Source organism: Mesoplodon bidens (genome assembly GCF_964165515.1).
Source record: "Mesoplodon bidens genome assembly, chromosome: 2".
Classification (NCBI taxonomy): Eukaryota; Metazoa; Chordata; class Mammalia; order Artiodactyla; family Ziphiidae; genus Mesoplodon; species Mesoplodon bidens.
Genome location: NC_138177.1, coordinates 112463765 through 112480201, shown reverse-complemented (window position 1 = coordinate 112480201; position 16437 = coordinate 112463765). Strand labels below are relative to the sequence as shown.

General features: G+C 35.4%; 1 protein-coding gene across 1 annotated transcript in view; it reads left to right on the top strand.

Moving 5' to 3' along the window:
• Window positions 1-16437, top strand: part of PRKACB (protein kinase cAMP-activated catalytic subunit beta) — a 143583-nt gene that overhangs the window by 111014 nt on the left and 16132 nt on the right. Inside the window, exons 6-8 of the mRNA XM_081225601.1 lie at window positions 1265-1391; window positions 2305-2400; window positions 4816-4938. Of these exons, the coding sequence (XP_081081727.1) occupies window positions 1265-1391; window positions 2305-2400; window positions 4816-4938 (346 nt within the window). The remainder of the gene's footprint in view (window positions 1-1264; window positions 1392-2304; window positions 2401-4815; window positions 4939-16437) is intronic.

Genomic DNA, 16437 nt, shown 5'->3' with positions numbered 1-16437 from the left:
TGATAAGATGATAAATGCATCTTATATTAACGGGTGTATGAAGAAAATGAGAGGGAACTTCCCAGGTCAAACACTTCCAAAATTAAGGATAAATGTTTCAGTGACCAGGATGATTCTTCTAATCTCCCTTTACAGTATTCTCATTCCTTGTCATAGGACATATGGTATAGCTTGTTACAGTGTCATGATAGGGCTGGAACTGGAAGGATATCATAAAATATTGCCACAAAAATGTTTTTCTTTTTTGAATGAATATTCAAGTGAATATTCATTCATTTAACAAATATTTGCTGAGCACTTGGTGTGTATCAGGCTAAGACCTTGGAAATATAGTGAGTGACAAGCAAAAGTAGTAGCATATACAATCTCTTTTTAGAATGCCTATTTTTGGTGCTACCAGATCAAACTCATGCCAGCCATCTTGAGGGAAATTCTATTCATAGTTAAGGTTGTTCATTGAGGACACAAATCTGAAAGTCATTGCAATATATCAGGAAGATTAGAAGAATTCAGTGTATACACGACAAGATGAAATAGAAACTCAAACTAGAAAACAGTACATCCTTTTGGAGTAATACTCAGAATGTGGCATCAAAATTACCATAATCTATCAGTTAATCTAATCTATGTATCCAGAACTGTGTGTATTTACCTAAATATACAGATTATACCTATGTTCAGGTATCTGTATAAATATGCATAGTAGAAGATTTGGAAATTCAGACACCAGGATTAAATCTGGTTTCTGAATGGGATTATTGGTATCTTTATTCTTCATTAATATTTTATGGCTCTTTTTCTATAATGAGCATACGTCACTTTTGTAATAGTAACAGCCTGGGTAAAATGGCATAAATCTGCAGATTAATGCAGAAATTCTTTAAGTATTTGAAATTTATCAGAAAGGTAGATGAGATGAAGCCTATCAGCAATAGCAGTTGCCCCGACAGATAATCTAACTGGTGTTTTTCAGTCATTCTCAATGTCTTCTAACATGGCCAATAATAATTTAAATTACAATGACAATCTGAGAGTTAAGTTTTCTTCAACATATGCTGCCCAGTAAGTATATCAAAGCATTATTTGAAGATGATTTATAGATTTAGTAAATATTTCGAAACTAACATATTTCTTTACATATGTTTAAAAGAAAAAAAAATTTTCTCCCAAAATGCCTCTACCTCATGTTATTTTTTTTGTATATTCTACTAATTACTATATGTTAACCTATTTTACTGAAAATCAATGTTTTGTTTCTTTGTAGTGAACCCCATGCACGGTTCTATGCAGCTCAGATAGTGCTAACATTCGAGTACCTCCATTCACTAGACCTCATCTACAGAGATCTAAAACCTGAAAATCTCTTAATTGACCACCAAGGTTATATCCAGGTATGACTTGAACACATTATATATAATATATTTGAGAAATACTGGATAAGAAGTTATATGTATTTAACCACAACTACCAATATTGGATTCTTTTTTTCTTTGAGGGAGACAATTCTTCCTAACAGTTTAAATTGAGCTCACAGTTCTGTTGTTATTACAAAGAACCAAAAGTTCCATCAAAGATGGAACCTGTTTCTATCTCCCTTAGTCTATAGTTGTGAACTGATTTCAGGCTCCTGTGTAAAGAAATAATAGCCAAATTTGTGAGTACTCACTTAGTGCCAGGCATTATTCTAAGTGTTTTACATGTATCACCTCTTTTAATTCTGATAACACTATGAAATGTAAATACTATTGTTATCCTCATTTTAAGGTTAATGAAACTAAGGAACAGCAAGGTCACACACGTAGAGTCATAATTTGAATCCTGTCAGCCTGTCCCAAGAGTCCATGCTTTTTAACGCTACAGTGCAGCTACCAAAGGAGGCCCAGCTACCAATAATGGACTGGTGGTAGTGTTTTCTTTCCATCTGTACTATCAATAGAATGAGAGCATTCCTTTTTACACAGTTATTAAGATTCTCCCAGTGATGCTTTTGCACTTCTGAGGATGTAATTAAGGGCAGAGGACAATGCTGGACTTAAGGAACACTCCTAGCACTGCTTCATTTTTATTAAAACTATTTTTTTTTGGTTCATTTGTTTATTTGTTTGTGTCAGGGAAAGGTTCTCCATCATGGGTTGCTTTAACCTTTATTCACTAAACAGTGCCTTCTTGGATTAGTCTCAATTACATTGACTTAATTTTTTTCATGGTGTTAATTTTAACTCTGATTTTTGACTTTCAACTTAGGTACAGTAGTACATTTATTATGAAATAATAAATGTTTACAAGTTTTTTTGTCTTTTATAGGTCACAGACTTTGGGTTTGCCAAAAGAGTTAAAGGCAGAACTTGGACATTATGTGGCACTCCAGAATATTTGGCTCCAGAAATAATTCTCAGCAAGGTATATTTATAATGTAGTTATGTAAGAAGTAGAAATATAAGGCATGCATCACTGTGGACGTTTATAAAAATAAAGTTTATTGATCTAATTTTACATGTTTATTTAATCTAAATATGAATTTAAATCTTTTGTTCATAATTACTAAAAAGTAATTATTTAGAGTCTACCAGTAATCCCATAAACTGGTGATTTTAACTCTGAATCTGAGAGAATTAGTATGAATAAATCTGACCTCTAGATCCATGTTTTGAAGCCAAAAGCATAGCCTTTTCATAATTATTCCCAATACAGGAGGGCGAGGAGGCCCTTGCTCTGGGTTACACCAAGAGACAAACTAAAGACGACATGTACTAGTTGTCAATTCTTCCTTTGTTTCAACTTTACCACTTAAATGAAAAAAAAGTATGTGAATTATTTTTTAAAATAATCTCACCATCCAGAGGTAGCCTTTTTAAAAAAACATTTTAATATATTTTTCTATGCATGTTATAGTGAATGTACAGTTTTGTATTCAGCTTTTTCACTTGAATGGTAATAGGCATGCAAATATAATTCTAATGGCTTATTTGAAAATGTACCATATTGTATTTTGCCATTTTCTGTTGTTGAGTATTCAGGTTATTTCGTTTTCTTCTATTATAAATCACTGTGATAAACAACTTTGTACATAAAGCTTTTTCTATATTTTAAATTACTTTTTTAGGATAGATTCCTAGAAGTGGAATTACAGGGTCAGAGAGTATGAACATTTTTAAGGCTTTCAATACATGTTGCCAAAGCACTGTCCAAAAAGATTGTAACAATTTTGCACTTCTCAGCAGTGTTTGAGAGTACCTGTTTCACCACACTTTCTCCAGCATTGGATATTCTTGTTTTAAAAACCATTACTAATTTGATAGACAGTAAATAATATCTAATTATTTTAAGTCTTATGTTTGATTATTAGATTTTTTTAATGCTTAATAGCCATTTGGTATTTCTTTGTGTGTATGAATTATTAGTTCATGTCCTTTGCCCATTTTTCTATTATAATTTAGTTTTTCTTACTGATTTGTTTTCGTTTTCCATGCCTAGGGTATTGAAAGCATCTGGAATACTTATTATGAACATTAGTACACAATCCAAAACATAGAAATCAAAGTTTGGTAAAAGGATCTGTTTCAACGTTACATGCTTTCATTATAGCAAAAAAACATGGTAATTACATTATTAATGAGTTGAATTTAAAGAATTAAAGCAAAGTTGATGCCATTTCTATTAGCAAAACAAAGTGCTATTCCTGTTTTACTAGTCTCTCTCTTTTTAAAAACATACAGAAGCAGGAAATAAAAAGAAAAAATCTCTATATTATTATATTTTAGCCAGTAATTTGAAAATTAAATAGTTTATAAGCTAAAATTTTGAAAAACGGTTGGACTAGGGGGAGTGGCAAAGGTAATTAAAGGCTGTATCTGATAGCAGACCAAAAGATCTGGCAAGAACTCAGCTCATTTCTCTCCATGATCAAGTTGTTTTGTTTTTTTTTATAATCTTTTGTGCCAGTTGACACTGATTATGGCTGATAACAAACTTTATATAAACATGTTAATATTTTATTCTTATTTATTTTCTTATCAGTACTTCTAAATCTTAATTTTAGTAGGCTTAACATGAAAAAAACAAACCCAAATAAGAAACCTTAGAATTGTACATCTGGTTTGCAACACACTCTTTATACACATCATTTCCTTTCATTTGATGTAGTCCCCACAAAATCCCATGATTTAGTTATCTTTCTTTTATACCTTTTAGAGATGAGAAACAAAACACTAGATGAATAAAGTATACTTAAATATTTACATTTATTATGTTCCACATTAAATTTTTAGCTTTCATAAGATCCTGTGAAATGGATGGGATTATCCCGAGTATACTCACCCTCTTAACCCCAACAATATAGAATATTTTGAAGTCAACTCCACTGTTTATTATGAAGTACAGTATGTACTCTTTCATTTCAAAACTTTTGACCTTTCTAAGTATTCTCTAGAAAACCTGATTCATAATATTATGGAACTAGATTGGGCTTTAAGGGGGTAATTTGGTCCAATTCCCTTCCTACTGTTGAGCAACAACTAAATTATCCCAATTAAACAGGGCATTTTTTATTGTCTTTAATATTCTTAATGACTTTAGGAAGAAGATTTAATAATATTTCCTAATATCCAATTTCAGTATCTGGAAATTCTCCCCTTTGTTTAATTCAAATCTGACCTGATACATTTTGTTTATTTTTTATTTTATCCTGAATTACTGCTCAGCAACTGCTTTTTAAAAATTTTCATATGCTTGAAGATCACTTTGAAATAATTTATGACTTCATTCTCCTCTGAGTGAATTAAGTAATAATTGACATTTGGTGTTGGTTTATCTTAGGGCTACAATAAGGCAGTGGATTGGTGGGCATTAGGAGTGTTAATCTATGAAATGGCAGCTGGCTACCCCCCATTCTTTGCAGACCAACCAATTCAGATTTATGAAAAGATTGTTTCCGGAAAGGTAAGTAATACAATTTATTATTCCTTTATTATTCATTATTTCTATAAACAAATTTTAAGCTTTGTAGATTGAAACCATTTGATGTCATCAGAATATTACCCTAAATTGGGAAAAAGGCAGAAATATCCATAGTTGCTGCCCTTATATTTAGCAGCTTAAATGAGCAGCACTCATTTAAGATAGCGTAAATATTGAATCATTGAAGTCTTTTAAGGAAAAGGGGGCAATTTTACAAACATATTAGCAAAATAATAAAGCAGTTTCCATTATTAGCATTTTTATCACTTGTAAAACACAGGATCATAGCCCTAATTCTTCCATATTCCTTCAAATAAATAAAAATTGTTAGTTATTTCATGTGGGTATCTGCTTGGAGAGAAGTTTTAGGGGCTGTTTTTATATGCCATTGCTTTTTTAGGAGAGACTTGTTTGAATTATGTCAAACATTACAAAATTGGAAGTAGACATAGAATAGATAAGCCTTTTTAAGATGGGAATACATAGAAATTACGTAAACAGTTTTTCATGTTACTGTGATTATAATTGCCATTGATCTTTAGCAAATATGAAACTAACATTAATTCTTCTTGAATATGAGTAGATGTACTATAAGTCAGAGTATTTTACATTTTGTAATTACTCCATAAACCTTCCTTCTTTTGCATTTATAATCCCTAATTTTTTTTTCCAAGAGTATTTTGTTTAAGGTCAATCATTCACTCTTGCCATAACTCATGCATTAGATCCTTTTTAAAAATACTGCAGGGCCTCCCTGGTGGCGCAGTGGTTGAGAGTCCGCCTGCCGATGCAGGGGATACGGGTTCGTGCCCCGGTCCGGGAGGATCCCATATGCCGCGGAGCGGCTGGGCCCGTGAGCCATGGCCGCTGAGCCTGCGCGTCCGGAGCCTGTGCTCTGCAACGGGAGAGGCCACAACAGTGAGAGGCCCGCATACCGCAAAAAAAATAAAAATAAAAATAAAAAAATAAAAAAATAAAAATACTGCAGTCAGTTTTAATAGAGATGAGCCTGATTCAGTAGGCTTTCAAAAATTCCCAGAAGGCCTTCTATGCATTTATGACAGAGTTCATGGGAATGTTCATTTCCTTATATTTCCTTATTTTTCCTTTTCCTACATGTGGTATGCTCTATTAGTTAGTTTTTGTTTATTTGTTTGTTTTTGATCATATAACATCAGTCTTGACATGACATTCCCTGAGATGTGATATAGTTGACTTTTTTGTATTTTGTGACCTTCTAAGGCAGAGATAAGCCTAATCAACCTAAAGAATCTGGAAGGAGATAGAAGAAAAATCTGTTTCTTTATATCTCAGCCAGATTCATGTTCTGTATTTTGTATGAAAGCTGACCCTTAGGATTCATGAACTTAAAATTTATAATGTCACCTATTCAGAAGATACCTTCAATGTCCATAATATAATAATTTATCTTTTTTACTAAGACCCAAATTTAAATAGCTGGATGGAACAAGACACCAATAGAATGAGTCTCTCCAGCCACCTAGAACCCACATCTCAACACGACAGTGCTGTTCCATATGTCATAGTGTATATGCAGTCTACAGGGATCACAAGATTTTCAGTTATATTTTACTGTATATTATGGGGGGAAGTTTTATATTATGGCAGGTTCACAAACTAGGGGACTAACTAAAGAATGCATACTTCAACTATGTCAAAGGTTGAAAAAATAAGTACCTCTTACAGCTAACTAAGCTAGGTTTTTGAAAGATTCACACTAAAGTAATATAGAAAGGCAGAACGAAGAATTGATATTTACGTAATTAAGTATTACTGCTGTCCCTGCTACATTTGTAGATCTCTAAGCTTCAGGTTTCTTATCTTTGTAATTGTTTTCACCCAGCAGAATATTAAAGTCAAAGTAAGAGAACTTTTGAGATGAACAAAACAAAAAATCAAGAAAAATTAATAGACAAGGCAGTGATTTATTTTTTAAGAATTTGAGAAGTGATTATGTAAAATCTCAAGAGAAAATAAGGCCAAAGGTCATATGAAGAATAATGAGAGGACTAAAATACTTTTAAATAACTGAATGGGAGAAGCATATTTTACTAGTACAAAGACTAAGAATGCAGAAATTATAGTAATAGTTCCAAGTAATTTAATTACAGTTAATTGTAGAGTTCCTGAATCTTTACTATATTGCTTTTATTTATACTTAATTTCATAGGAGGAATCAAATTTTCTGACAAGGATGCTGTCCTAACTAAATTTTATTTACTTAGAAAAATTGTTTTAGCTAAAACAAATGTATCTTCATCTGTATGAATTGGCCTCTGTTTGCCAATCATTGTACATTGTGTAAATTTTTTTTGGCTACTTATGAATATGTTTTTATTTCATATCAAACTTTAACATTTAGAATCCAATGGTAGCACACGGTTTAAATTTAAATCTGCATAAATTCTAAAATTGTAACAGTTTAAATCCTGGTCACCTTAGAAGAGAAGAGTAGCAACATAAAATTTTATCATATCACAATATCTGATTTTTTTTCCTTTATTTATTAGAAATACGATAGGGTGTTTGGTGTACTATTGTTTTTAACTAAAGGTGCCAGATTATCTCTCCCCATATTGGATGTAAAGTTTTCATTCCTTGTTCTCTTTATGCATTTAAAGTAGAACTCGTGAAAACAAAATAATTGTTATTAAGTGATCTCTAGGATCTGTATTATTTGAATGTAAATATTCACTAATGAAACTTCAAAGCTTTTGCACAGCAAAGGAAACCATAAACAAGACCAAAAGACAACCCTCAGAATGGGAGAAAGTATTTGCAAATGAAGCAACAGACAAAGGATTAATCTCCAAAATTTATAAGCAGCTCATGCAGCTCAATAACAAAAAACCAAAAAACCCAATCCAGAAATGGGCAGAAGACCTAAATAGACATTTCTCCAAAGAAGATATACAGACTGCCAACAAACACATGAAAGAATGCTCAACATCATTAATCATTAGAGAAATGCAAATCAAAACTGCAATGAGATATCATCTCACACCAGTCAGAATGGCCATCATCAAAAAATCTAGAAACAATAAATGCTGGAGAGGGTGTGGAAAAAAGGGAACACTCTTGCACTGCTGGTGGGAATGTAAATTGGTACAGCCACTATGGAGAAGAGTATGGAGCTTCCTTAAAAAGCTACAAATAGAACTACCATATGACCCAGCAATCCCACTATTGGGCATATACCCTGAGAAAACCATAATTCAAAAAGAGTCATGTACCACAATGTTCATTGCAGCTCTATTTACAATAGCCCGCAGATGGAAACAACCTAAGTGTCCATCATCGGATGAATGGATAAAGAAGATGTGGCACATATGTACAATGGAATATTACTCAACCATAAACAGAAACGAAATTGAGCTATTTATAATGAGGTGGATAGACCTAGAGTCTATCATACAGAGTGAAGTAAGTCAGAAAGACAAAGACAAATACTGTATGCTAACACATATATATGGAATTTAGGAATAAAAAAAAATGTCATGAAGAACCTAGGGGTAAGACAGGAATAAAGACACAGACCTACTAGAGAATGGACTTGAGGATATGGGGAGGGGAAAAGGTAAGCTGTGACAAAGCGAGAGAGAGGCATGGACATATATACACTACCAAACGTAAGGTAGATAGCTAGTGGGAAGCAGCCGCAGAGTACAGGGAGATCAGCTCCGTGCTTTGTGACCTCCTGGAGGGGTGGGATAGGGAGGGTGGGAGGGAGGGAGATGCAAGAGGGAAGAGATATGGGAACATATGCATATGTATAACTGATTCACTTTGTTATAAAGCAGAAACTAACACACCATTGTAAAGCCATTATACTCCAATAAATATGTAAAAAAAATCATATTCACATTTCCCAATAAAGCAGTCTGTTTCAGCACTCAAATCCAAACTAGAAGTTACCTCTATCCACATTACAAAGTATTATTGTCTCTCTAGTTAGTAGCTAAAAGTCAAATTGGAGACAAACTTGTTTTCAAGTTTTTTAATTGTTCAAGTCATTGAAAATCCAGTTTTGGTCTTACAGATCCTGTATTTGTATTTAAATTTTTTAATGGTTTTAATGATATCAAATAACATTTAAAAATATACTTTGCATTCAGAATTATTTTCTTTTTTTAAAAAGCATGGTATTTTATGCAACAGTATTTTATGTTGATTATATTTTCGGAAACCATGTTATAAAGATTATAGGTATCATTGACTTATCAAAGTTAAATGAAATGTGTTTAATGAAGTGATTAATTCACTAAAGTACATATAGTTGAACATTAGACTTTTACGTTCTTTCTCTATATACCATATTTTAATTCAAACTGGTATTTATAAATGCACAGAAAGATGATCAGCTTGTTAGATCCTCTCCTACACATATTTTGCCTTTAAAAGAAACAGAGAAGGTGGTATTTATTTATTTATTTTTATTGGGGTATAGTTGTTTTACAACGTTGTGTTAGTTTCTACTGTACAGCACAGTTGATTTACCTGTGCTATACAGCAAGTTATTATTTATCTATTTTATAGATATTAGTGTATATATGTCAATCTCAATCTCCCAATTCATCCCACCACCCGTGCCCCCTGCTTCCCCCGCTTGGTGTCCATATGTTTGTTCTCTACATCTGTGTCTCTTTTTCTGCCTAGCAAACTGGTTCATCTGTACCATTTTTCTAGATTCCACATATATGCATTAATATACGATATTTGCTTTTCTCTTTCAGACTTAACTTCACTCTGTATGACACTCTCTAGGTCCATCCATGTCTCTACAAATAACCCAATTTTGTTCCTTTTTATGGCTAAGTTATATTCCATTGTATATATATACCACATCTTCTTTATATATTTGTCTGTTGATGGACATTTAGCTTGTTTCCATGACCTGGCTATTGTAAATAATGCTGCAATGAATATTGGGGTGCATGTGTCTTTTTGAATTATGGTTTTCTCTGGGTATATGCCCAGTAGTGCGATTGCTGGGTCATATGGTAAGTCTATTTTTAGTTTTTTAAGGAACCTCCATACTGTTCTCCATAGTGGCTGTATCAATTTACATTCCCACCAACAGTGCAAGAGGTTTCCCTTTTCTCCACACCCTCTCCGCATTTATTGTTTGTAGACTTTCTGATGATGCCCATTCTGACTGGTGTGAGGTGATACCTCATTGTAGTCTTGATTTGTATTTCTCTAACAATTAATGATGTTGAGCAGCTTTTCCTGTGCCTCTTGGCCATCTGTATGTCTTTGGAGAAGTGTCTATTTAGGTCTCCCACCCATTTTTTGATTAGGTTGTTTGTTTTTTTGATATTGATCTGCATGAACTGTTTATATATTTTGGAGATTAATCCTTAGCCCGTTGATTCGTTTGCAAATATTTTCTCCCATTCTGGGGGTTGTCTTTTTGTCTTATTTATGGTTTTCTTTGCTGTGCAAAAGCTTTTGTTTCATTAGGTCCCATTTGCTTATTTTTATTTCCATTACTCTAGGAGGTGGGTCAAAAAAGATCTTGCTGTGATTTATGTCAAAGAATGTTCTTCCTATGCTTTCCTCTAAGAGTTTTATAGTGTCTGGTCTTACATTTAGGTCTTTAATCCTTCTTGAGTTTATTTTTGCATATGGTGTTAGGGAGTGTTCTACATGTAGCTGCCCAGTTTTCCCAGCACCACTTATTGAAGAGACTGTCTTTTCTCCATTGTATATCCTTGCCTCCTTTGTCATAGATTAGTTGACCATAGGTGTGTGGATTTATCTCTGGGCTTTCTATCCTGTTCCATTGATCTATATTTCTGTTTTTGTGCCAGTACCATATTGTCTTGATTACTGTAGCTTTTTCTGCATCTATTGAGAGGATTATATGTTTTTTATCCTTCAATCTATTAATATGGTGTGTCACATTGATTGATGTGTGTATATTGAAGAATCCTTGCATCCCTGGGATAAATGCCACTTGATCATGGTGCATGATCCTTTTAATGTGTTGTTGGATTCTGTTTGCTAGTATTTTGTTGAAGATTTTTGCATCTATATTCATCAGTGATATTGGTCTGTAATTTCCTTTTTTTGTAGTATCTTTGTATGGTTTTGGTATCAGGGTGATGATGGCCTCATAGAATGAGTTTGGGAGTGTTCCTTACACTACAATTTTTTGGAAGAGTTTGAGAAGGATGGGTGTTAGCTCTTCTCTAAATGTTTGATAGAATTCACCTGTTAAGGCATTTGGTCCTGGACTTTTGTTTATTGGAAGATTTTTAATCACAGTTTCAATTTCAGTACTTGTGATTGGTCTGTTCATAATTTCTCTTTCTTCTTGGTTCAGTCTCTCAAGGTTGTACTTTTCTAAGAATTTGTCCATTTCTTCCAAGTTGTCCATTTTATTGGCATAGAGTTGCTTGTAGTAGTCTCTTAGGATGCTTTGTATTTCTGCACTGTCTGTTGTAATTTCTCCTTTTTCATTTCTAATTTTATTGATTTGAGTCATCTCCCTCTTTTTCTTGATGAGCCTGGCTAAAGGTTTATCAATTTTGTGTATCTTCTCAATGAACCAGCTTTTAGTTTCATTGATCTTTGCTATTGTTTTCTTCATTTCTATTTGATTTATTTCCGATCTGATTTTTATGATTTCTTTCCTTCTACTAACTTTGGGTTTTGTTTGTTCTCCTTTCTCTAGTTCCTTTAGGTGTAAGGTTATATTGTTTGGGATTTTTCTGGTTTCTTGAGGTAGGATTGTATTGCTATAGCCTTCCCTCTTTGAACTGCTTTTGCTGCATCCCATAGGTTTTGTGTCATTGTGTTTTCATTGTCATTTGCCTCTAGGTATTTTTTGATTTCCTCTTTGATTTCTTTAGTGATCTCTTGATTATTTAGTAACATTTTTTAGCCTCCGTGTGTTTGTGTTTTTTACATTTTTTGTTTTTCCTATAACTTATTTCTAATCTCAAAGCATTGTGGTTGGAAAAGATGCTTGATATGATTTCAGTTTTCGTAAATTTACCAGTGCTTGATTTGTGACCCAAGCTGTGATCTATTCTGGAGAATGTTCCATGTGCACTTGAGAAGAAAGTGTAATCTTCTGTTTTCATGTGGAATATCCTATAAATATCAATTAAACCTATCTGGTCTATTGTGTCATTTAGAGCCTGTGTTTCCTTATTTATTTTCATTTTGGATGATCTGTCCATTGGTGAAAGTGGGCTGTTAAAGTCCCCTACTATGAATGTGTTACTGTCAATTTCCCCTTTTATGGCTGTTAGCATTTGCCTTATGTATTGAGGTGGTCCTATGTTGGCTGCATAAATATTTACAATTGTTATATCTTCTTCTTGGAATGATCCCATGATTATTATGTTGTCTCCTTCTTTGTCTCTTGCAATAGTCTTTATTTTAAAGTCTATTTTGTCTTATATGAAAATTGCTACTCCATCTTTCTTTTGATTTCCATTTGCATAGAATATCTTTTTCCATCCCCTCACTTTCAGTCTGTATGTGTCCCTAGGTCTGAACTGGGTCTCTTGTAGACAGCATATATATGGGTCTTGTTTTTGTATCCATTCAGCCAGTCTGTCTTTTGGTTGGAGTGTGTAATCCATTCACATTTAAGATAATTATCAATATGTATGTTCTTATTACCATTTTCTTAATTGTTTTGGGTTTGTTTTTGTAGGTCCTTTTCTTCTCTTGTGTTTCCCACTTAGAGAAGATTCTTTAGCATTTGTTGTGGAGCTGGTTTGGTGGTGCTGAATTCTCTTAGCTATTGCTTGTCTGTAAAGCTTTTGATTTCTCTGTCGAATCTGAATGAGATTCTTGCTGTGTAGAGTATTCTTGGTTGTAGGTTGTTCACTTTCATCACTTTAAATATATCATACCACTCCGTTCTGGCTTGCAGAATTTCTGCTGATAAATCAGCTGTTAAATGTATGGAGTTACTTTGCATGCTATTTGTCATTTTTCCTTTGTTTATTTTAATATTTTTCTTTGTCTTTAATTTTTTTCAGTTTGATTACTATGTGTCTCGGCTTGTTTCTCCTTGGGTTTATCCTGCCTGGGACTCTCTGTGCTTCCTGGACTTGGGTGGCTATTTCCTTTCCCATGTTAGGGAAGTTTTCTACTATAATCTCGTTAGGTAAGCTTTCTCTATAATTTCTTCAAATATTTTCTTGGGTCCTTTCTCTCTTTTCCTTCTGGGACCCCTATAATGTGAATGTTGGTGCATTTAATGTTGTCCCAGAGCCTCTTAGGCTGTCTTCATTTCTTTTCATTCTTTTTTCTTTATTCTGTTCTGCGGCAGTGATTTCCACCCTGTGTCTTCCAGGTCACTTATCCATTCTTCTGCCTCAGTTATTCTGCTGTTGATTCCTTCTAGTGTATTTTTCATTTCAGTTATTGTATTGTTCATCTCTGTTTGTTTGTTCTTTAATTCTTCTAGGTCTTTGTTAAACATTTCTTGCATCTTCTCAATCCTTGCCTCCATTCTTTTTCCAAGGGCCTCAATCATCTTCACTATCATTATTCTGAATTTTCTGGAAAGTTGCCTATCTCCACTTCATTTAATTGTTTTTTCAGGTTTTATCTTGTTCCTTCATCTGGGACATAGTCCTCTGCCTTTTCATTTTGTCTATCTTCCTGTGATTGTGGTTTTCGTTCTGCAGGCTGCAGGATTATAGTTCTTCTTGCTTCTGCTGTCTGTCCTCTGGTGGTTGAGGCTATCTAAGAGGTTGTGCAACCTTCCTGATGGGAGGGACTGGTAGTGGGTAGAGCTGGGCATCCCTCTGGTGGGCAGAGCTCAGTAAAACTTTAATCCGCTTGTCTGCTGATGGGTGGGGCTGGGTTCCCTCCCTGTTGGCTCTTTGGCCTGAGGAGACCCAGCACTGGTGCCTACAGGCTCTTTGGTGGAGCTAATGGCAGATTCCAGGAGGGCTGACTACAATGAGTACTTCCCAGAACTTCTGCTGCCAGTGTCCTTGTCCCTGCCTTGAGCCACAGCCACTCCACCCCGCCCCCCGCAGGAGACCCTCCAACACTAGCAGGTAGATCTGGTTCTGTCTCCTGTGGGGTCACTTCTCCTTCCCCCTGGGTCCTGGTGCACACACTACTTTGTGCCTGACCTCCAAGAATGGAGTCTCTGTTTCCCCCAGTCCTGTCGAAGTCCTGCAATCAAACCCCATTGGCCTTCAAGTCTGATTCTCTGAGGATTCCTCCTCCCACTGCCAGACCCCCAGGTTGCAAAGCCTGACCTGGGGCTCAGAGCCTTCACTCCAGTGCGTGGACTTCTGTGGTATAATTGTTCTCCAGTTGAGAGTCTCCAACCCAGCAGTTTTGGGATTTGATTTTATTGTGATTGCTCCCCTCCTACCATCTCACTGCAGCTCTCCTTTGTCTTGGATGTGGGGTATCTTTCTTGGTGAGTTCCAGTGTCTTGCTGTCAATGATTGTTCAGTAGTTAGTTGTGATTCCAGTGCTCTCGCAAGACGGAGTTGGAGGTGGTATTTAAATGTCAAATTATTCATGCAATATTAAGATTCAGGTTTAGAAATGCATAGTTAACAGAAAAGTCTTATAATTCCCACATTAACTCTGCCTCATCCTAGCAATACATATGCTGAGTTTCTGTATATAGTCTTTAAATTTAATACTTCAGTGCCATATACTCTATACAAGAATCAGTTATGGTTTCCACAGCAACTCTATCTGGCTGCATTACTCTTGTTAATACAAAAGTTAACGTTGTATTCAAAAATGACATTTGCAAATAAGGTGGCAGGCAAGTAAGAGCTGTGTGGAAACTTTAAAGTTAAAGCGTTTTTTGTTTTTTTTGTTTTGTTGCGGTACGCGGGCATCTCACTGTTGCGGCCTCTCCCTTTGTGGAGCACAGGCACCGGACGCGCAGGCTCAGCAGCCATGGCTCATGGGCCCAGCCACTCCGCAGCATGTGGGATCCTCCCGGACCGGGGCACGAACCCACGTACCCTGCATCGGCAGGCGGACTCTCAACCACTGCGCCACCAGGGAAGCCCTAAAGTTAGAGTTTTTGACTTATGTAATTAAAAAAAATTCTTAGCTCCATTATGTATGAAGTAAATATTATTCCATTTTTAATGAGCACCAAAAATGTACAAGGAGACACTATACAAAATATAAAGTTGTAAACATATGTATACACAGAATGATCCAAGAGTCAGTTAATTTTTTTTTTTTTTTTTTTTTTTTGCATTACACGGGCCTCTCACTGCTGTGGCCTCTCCCGCCACGAAGCACAGGCTCCAGACGCGCAGGCCCAGCGGCCACGGCTCATGGACCCAGCCGCTCAGCGGCATGCGGGATCCTCCTGGACCGGGGCACGAACCTGCGTCCCCTGCATCGGCAGGCGGACTGTCAACCACTGTGCCACCAGGGAAGCCCCCAAAAGTCAGTTAATTTTTTCCTGAAGAGCAATCCACATTCACATGAAATGTAGTTGATTAGCAGCCAGATGGCTATTCCCTTCTATGTCCAAGGTCCCCAAGACCATTCCCAGGTTTCGTGATTCACTAGGAAGACTCACAAAATTCAGCATATAGTAATACTCAAGGAATGAATACCTTTCATTGTAACAAGTACCTTACAAGAAAGTTTATAAACTAAAATCAGCAAAGGCAAAAGTCACATGGGGTAATGTCCAGAGGAAACCAGCACAAGCCTTCAAGAGTCCTCTCCCAAAGGAGTCGAAAAGGACGCTTCATTCCTCCAGCAACAAATTTGGCAACATGGATGAAATGTTATCTATCAGGGAAGCACAGTAAAGACTCAGTGCCCAAGGGTTTTATTGGGATCACATATACACCCTCTACCTAACACATAGCAAAATCCCAGACTCCCAGAACAAAAACAGATGTTCAGCATAAACCATATTATTTGTACCAACAGTCTAGGTACAGTGAGCCACTCATGTCATTTAAGGAAGTTTCTTTTCAATGTATGGAACTTTGAATCACCATTCCAATTCCCAGATACCTGCCAAGTACCAAACTTGCAGGCAGGCCTTCCTGAAGGGTTGCAGTCTCAGGCCTGCTATATTTTCTCTTTTTTGTGTATTCCTAAGTAATATATACATATACAGATGTACCACTACACTTTTTCTAAGGCACCATTGTTAGTGCTTTTGGAGAAATTAAAATGGCTTTTTCTATTTGGCATGGCTACAGTTAAAGAGACTTAACAGTACGCAGGAGTTATTTTCATGAAGTACAAAAGCAGTTATACCATTTACATAAAATCCAGGGCCGTGTTTTAACATCTTGCTGTGGACATTTAAAATTCTTCTTAATACCTTGTTTGAGACAGTCCTTACCTTAGGGGTCCTATGGGCAAATGATTGCAACTTGTTTTGCAGGGGATGGAATGAGGATGGGGTGGGTAATAACCTTTTGCAACCATCTGAATTCATTATGTCTATGCACTGTTTCTGCATAGGTA